At 32.8% G+C, this 6,187-nt stretch overlaps 1 protein-coding gene across 1 annotated transcript; it reads left to right on the plus strand.

Annotated features, from left to right (window-relative positions):
• Positions 1-548: 548 nt before the first annotated feature.
• LOC145259049 (uncharacterized) lies at positions 549-941 on the plus strand. Its single transcript, XM_080116676.1, has one exon. It carries the CDS (start codon positions 549-551, stop codon positions 939-941), a length of 393 nt encoding a protein of 130 aa, XP_079972802.1.
• The last annotated feature ends 5,246 nt before the right edge of the window (positions 942-6,187 follow it).

The following is a 6,187-nucleotide window of genomic DNA, read 5'->3' on the forward strand; positions in this document are numbered from 1 at the left end:
TTGGAAGTCTCTCAGTAAGACAATCCACGCCGCTGCTCTCCTGGTACTGGGTTCAAATCCAGAAATTATCAAGACTGGTTTGATGAGAATGATGCGGAGGTACAGAATCTGCAAACAGAGAAGCACAGGCTCTTCAAGGTCCACCAAAATGACCCAGATTCCACTTCAAAGAAAGACGCGTACTATGGTAAGCGAAGTGAAGTCCAGAAAAAAAAAACTTGCGCATCATGCTAGATACCTGTCTCAGTAACAAATTCGACGAGATCCAAGGCTACGCCGATAGGCACGAGATGAAGCGTTTCTACGAGTCCTTGAAGTGTGTCTATGGACCAACGACATCAGACACATCTGCCCTGCTCGGTGCAGATGGTTCACTCATCACTGAGAAAAATGAAATCATCAAGAGATGGGCTGAACATTTTGAAAGTGTCCTGAATTGTCCTTCACACGTCAATGATTGAACCGTTCAACGACTACCTCAAGTGCCAATCAATCATGCTCTCGACACATCACCCACAGAGGAGGAGTTTGTAACAGCTACGAGGCAAATGCCGACTTGCAAGGCACCTACCTCCGACGTGATCACAGCCGAAGTATTCAAGTCTGTTGGTCGCTATCTCATCCACAAACAGAGAAAACTGTTCCAAGAGTTGTGGCAAAGCGAAGCTCAAGCTCAAGACTTCAAAGACGCAAAAATTGTTCACATCTACAAAAGGAAGGGCAACAAACAGTCTTGCGATTATCACACAGCGATCTCTCTCCTCTCAATCGCAGGCAAAATACAAGTTCGTGTTCTTCTAAACCGCCTTCTGAAACACCTGGACCAGGGTCACCTTCCAGAAAGCCAATGTGGGTTTCACACAGGTCGCGGAACCATCGATATGATATTTGCCGCTCGCCAACTCCAAAGTGTAAAGAACAATATCAAGGCCTCTACATGACTTTCGTTGATCTCACGAAGGCTTCCAACTCAGTGAGCAGGGAAGGCCTCTGGAAGATCATGTTAAAGTTCGGTTTCCCGGATAAATTCGTGAATATTTTAAGACAGTTCCATGACGGCAGGATGGTACGAGTAACTGATGAAAGTGACATGTCAGCCCCTTTCCCGGTAACCTATGGCGTAAAACAAGGTTGCGTGCTAGCACCAACGCTTTTCAGCATGACGTTTTCGGTAATGTTGACTGATGCCTTCAGGAAAGTTACTCCAGGCATCCAAATCCGGTACCGGTGTGATGGGAAGCTCTTCATACTCCGCCGTCTACAAGCTGTCAGTAAAGTCAAAGAAACAGTAATCAGAGACCTCCTTTTTGCTGACGACTTTGCTCTCAATGCCACCAAAGAGCATGAAATGCAACTGGAAGTGGACGAATTTTCTTCAGCATGTGAGAATTTCGGTCTTACAATAAGTATGAGCAAGGCAGAAGTCATGCACCAACCTGCTCCTGGCGACACGTACCGGGAACCGAACGTCCAAGTAAATGGTCAGAGCTTTAAAGCAGTAGACCATTTCACCTACCTTGGCAGTATACTCTCTCGTGCTGCTAACATCGACATCGAAATCACCAACCGCATTGCCAAGGCCATCACCTCCTTTGGCAGACTAAAGAAAACAGTCTGAGAACGAAGAGGAATTCAGCAGTACACAAAGGTTAAAGTGTACAAAGCAGTGGTCCTGACATCTCTTCAATATGGTTGTGAAACGTGGGTCCTCTACAGGCGTCACGAAAAACAACTAAAACACTTCCATCTTTGATGTCTGCGGAACATCTTGAACATTCGCTGGCAAGACAAGATCCCAGACACTGATGTTCTCGAGAGGTCCAAGCTCACTACGATCCGCAAAGCGCAAACCCGCTGGGTAGGCCACATGTATCGGATGACAGACTTGCGCATACCAAAACAACTGCTTTCTGGTGAACGGTGCGGAATGAGAAGAGCTGGTGGACAGCGCAAACGGTTCAAAGACACTCTGATGTCCTATATGAAAGACTTCAACATTGACGTGAACTCATGGGAAAGCAGTGCTTCCGACAGGCAAAACTCGCACCGCTTGGTATGCGAGGGCTTTCTGCTCGCGGAGGCAAGGCAAACTGAATCTGCAAAAGTGCGCTGCGCGAAAAGCCCGAGATGCTAACGTGGCCGTCTTCAGCCACTGGTGTTCAACATGTGGCCGGGGCTTCCGCGCCCGGATTGGACTCAACAGCCACCTGCGGACACACAACTAGTTGTCTATTGTCATAATCGACTCCGATTGACGAACACACACACACTCACACACACACACACATATATGTACATGTCGGTATATTCATATATATATATATATATAAATATATATATAATATATATATATATATATATATATATTATATATGTAGACAAATATCACACTGGTGCTTCGCCGAAAGTGCTAATATTTCGGAGCAATTGGTTTATATAAAAACCAAACGTATCTTGTCAGGCGACAGAAATAGAACTTTATCTACTAATCAACGCATCTTCTTCTTCTATCTTTGTGATTTGTAAAAGTTAAATTTTGTGATTTGTAAAAGTTAAATTTAAAATATAGAAATTTTATTTTATGCAAGCCAAAGATTACAGTATTGTTAAATATATTTACTTAATCCTTGATTTTCGATGTTTATACATCTCTTCTGAGAAAAATATTATAAAAGTTTTGCACCTGATTTGCTATAGGTAATAAACATTGAAAAATAATTAAATATTTTGAAAGTGTTTAAATCATTTTAGCTATATATAGAGTAAGGAAGAGTTTATATTGATGCAGCAAAAAATATGTATATTGAACTTCAAATCGAAAGGGTATGTTAAATCCTGTAATTGAAGTTCTTGCCATTCAACAGGTATAAAGATACAATGCGTATTTTAATAAATCCAAGGAAGCTGGCAACAATCCAATATATATATATATATATATATATATATATATATATATATATATATATATATATATATGTTTCCACAGTTTTCTTTAGTTTGATTACATAGTCGGCAAATCTTTGATTATATCAATCCGGTAAAAAGTTATTTTCATATATCAGTTACAAAATTCAGTTCAAGTGTTCAAAAATAACACACACCAAAGAAATCTGTAGACAGGCAAATAAAATTAAATGAAAATGGAAATAATTAAATAAAAGAGTTGCTTATCAAAACGGAGAAAAAGTCTTTAAAAATCAGATGCTAATTGTTTTATCAATACTATATTTGCAAGTCAACACAAGTGAGGGGGAGAAAGAGTCAAATAAAGATAAAATAAAATAAAGGAGCGTCTAACTTATTAATCTTGAATGTGGAATGTATAGACAGGAGTTTACACGATTCAAAAATGGGTCAACATTCAAGCTAATATTTTAAAGTTATAAAGGCTGAAAAGACAATAAAAGAGAAAGAGAAGAAGAAGAAGAAGAAGAAGAAGGAGAAAGAAAGGACGAAAACACTTCTGTTTTCTTGCTCTTTACATATAATGTTTAAATTTAAAGTAAAACCCAACATATATACTTAATACCATTAATATTTAACTGAAAGATTAGAGTTTTATTAATCTGTGAAAGTATTGCACATATTAAAAAGTTGTATTTACTTAAATATATATAATAATAATTATAATAATAATAAATAATAATAATAAAATATACTATTACTAATAAGAATAATCATAGTGCCAATAATATTAGTATCCTTTAAATAATGACAATACAAAAAATTGATAATAATAAATAATAATAATTATGGTTATTATTATTATTATTATTATTGTTATTATTATTATTATTATTATTATTATATTACTACTAATAATCAAATCATAACAGAAGTAGAATTTATAATAATAATAATAATAATAATAAAATAATAATAATAATAATAATAATAATAATAATAATAATAATAAAGGTGATTATTTTAATAATAATAATATAATATAACATAATAATATAATATTAGTGGATAATGGTGCTAATAATATTATGAAAATGATAATAATCTTAAAAGCCATATAATTAATAATAATAATAGTAGTAATAATAATAATAGTAATAATAATAATAGTAATAATAATACTAACAATCATAGTTATAAGATCAATGCTACCAATGCTTTCACTTAAACAATAATAAATTAATAACGATGATAATAATAGTAAAATACAATAGTATTAATAATAATAAAGGTAAAAAGCACTAACGATAACGACGATAGTAATATTAATGATAATATATTAAATACAAATAATAATATATATAAAGATTAAAAACATAAAATAGCAATAATAAAGGTCATAATAAGGAGTATATATATATATATATATATATATATATATATATATATATATATATATATATATATATATATATTACTAGTACCAGCACCATCAATGCCCCTTAAAACAATCCTAAAATAAATTATAATATATATATATATATATATATATATATATATATATATATATATATATACATATGTATGCATACACATACGCACACACATACATACGCACACATATACACATTCATAACACCCACACACGCACCCACACACACGCACACACCCACACACATATATATATATATATATATATATATATATATATATATATATATATATATATATATATATATCGCGTTAAGTTGGGTGTGGTATGATAAAAGTATCGGTAAAAAAGAATTGAGGAGCCAGAGCTCTAGAAAGGTTCCCTGGCAGGGAAACAAAGCTTCTGGGCAGCAACGGAATATTAAATATTCGCTATCATATATATATATATATATATATATATATATATATATATATATATATATATATATATATATATATATATATATATATATATGTATATATATATGTATATATGTATATATATATATATATATATATATATATATATATATTCAGTCCTCGCTTGCTTATGAATATATATTCTAATGTTAGTAGGCAGTCTTGAATTATGCTCACCGATTTTTGGCGTAGAGCTATATTGTTCAAACATTTAAACCGACCTCATGTCAACCTTTGTCCTAGTGGAAAGGCAGTTAAAAAACAACTTTCAATATATAGAAAAGAAATGGCCTACAGAAAAACATATTGTTGTTGTAGATATATACAGAAATACAAAGTCTAGTTACTGGAACAAGGACAAATATGTGCTAAATTATTCCTCAATGCGATCGCTTAATTGTAAAATTAAATTCCTACTGTATTATCGTCCAACCAAATCTTTATTTATTTTTTCTGTTATGAAACAAACACACATCCTCTTGTGCGTATTTTATTGATTGGTGGAACTAAATAAATTTCGACCACTATTGTAAGGAATATTTTATAAATAATTACTTTATTAAAAAAATCATGATAAACAAAGTGTTTTGTCTATATAATAGTCTGCTGGTCACTCCTCAGTAAGCTTTTGACAGAAAAAACAGCTACAAAATAATAACATTCGTTAAATTTGTCTGTAAAAATATCAATCTCGTCAACCTGTGAAAGAATATTAGAGTGGCCTCTCTTTGTTTATGATTAATAAAAAATGGGCATTGTTGTCATAGTGTGAATAAAGGAACTCGTATTAATCTCGACATGTAGCGGTTGTTCACCGAAAAATTTGCCATCAAAATCTTACATAAATTGTAATATTCGAATACAGACAATAAAATAAGAAAGTATATGCCATGAGGTGATGGACTTAAAATCAAATTAAAACTTGTCTCTTTGAATACAATATAGAAATTTTATTGAACTGTGTACAACATTACTTTCTGAGTATTGATTAGAATTTATTATATTCTATTATTTTGGCCAGGTTAACTTTCGTAAAAACAAATCTGAATTAATTGCCGTATATCTTTAAAGTGAAAATAAAAAGACGTGTTCAAATATAATTAATTCTATGTTTTTTACTCCGAGCGGATGGATCACATGCAGTTAGGTATTGAAATGTTATGGTAATGAATTCATGCAATTATGACCGAAAAAGTTCCATGGCTCTGTAAAAAATAATAACTGTGTGAGACTCTAATAAACAGACTCCACACATGAACGTGCACCAAGAGCATAGATATAGGACAGAATTCTCGGCAAGATTGCATTAAGAATAGTAGTGACTATGTAGAAAAAATCTAGGGCACAATAGGCCGTTGGTAGTTCCTTAATTCAGTTAGTAAAATAGAAG

Source organism: Euprymna scolopes, chromosome 34 (assembly GCF_053919585.1).
Source record: "Euprymna scolopes isolate OS-2025 chromosome 34, ASM5391958v1, whole genome shotgun sequence".
NCBI classification, from domain to species: Eukaryota; Metazoa; Mollusca; class Cephalopoda; order Sepiida; family Sepiolidae; genus Euprymna; species Euprymna scolopes.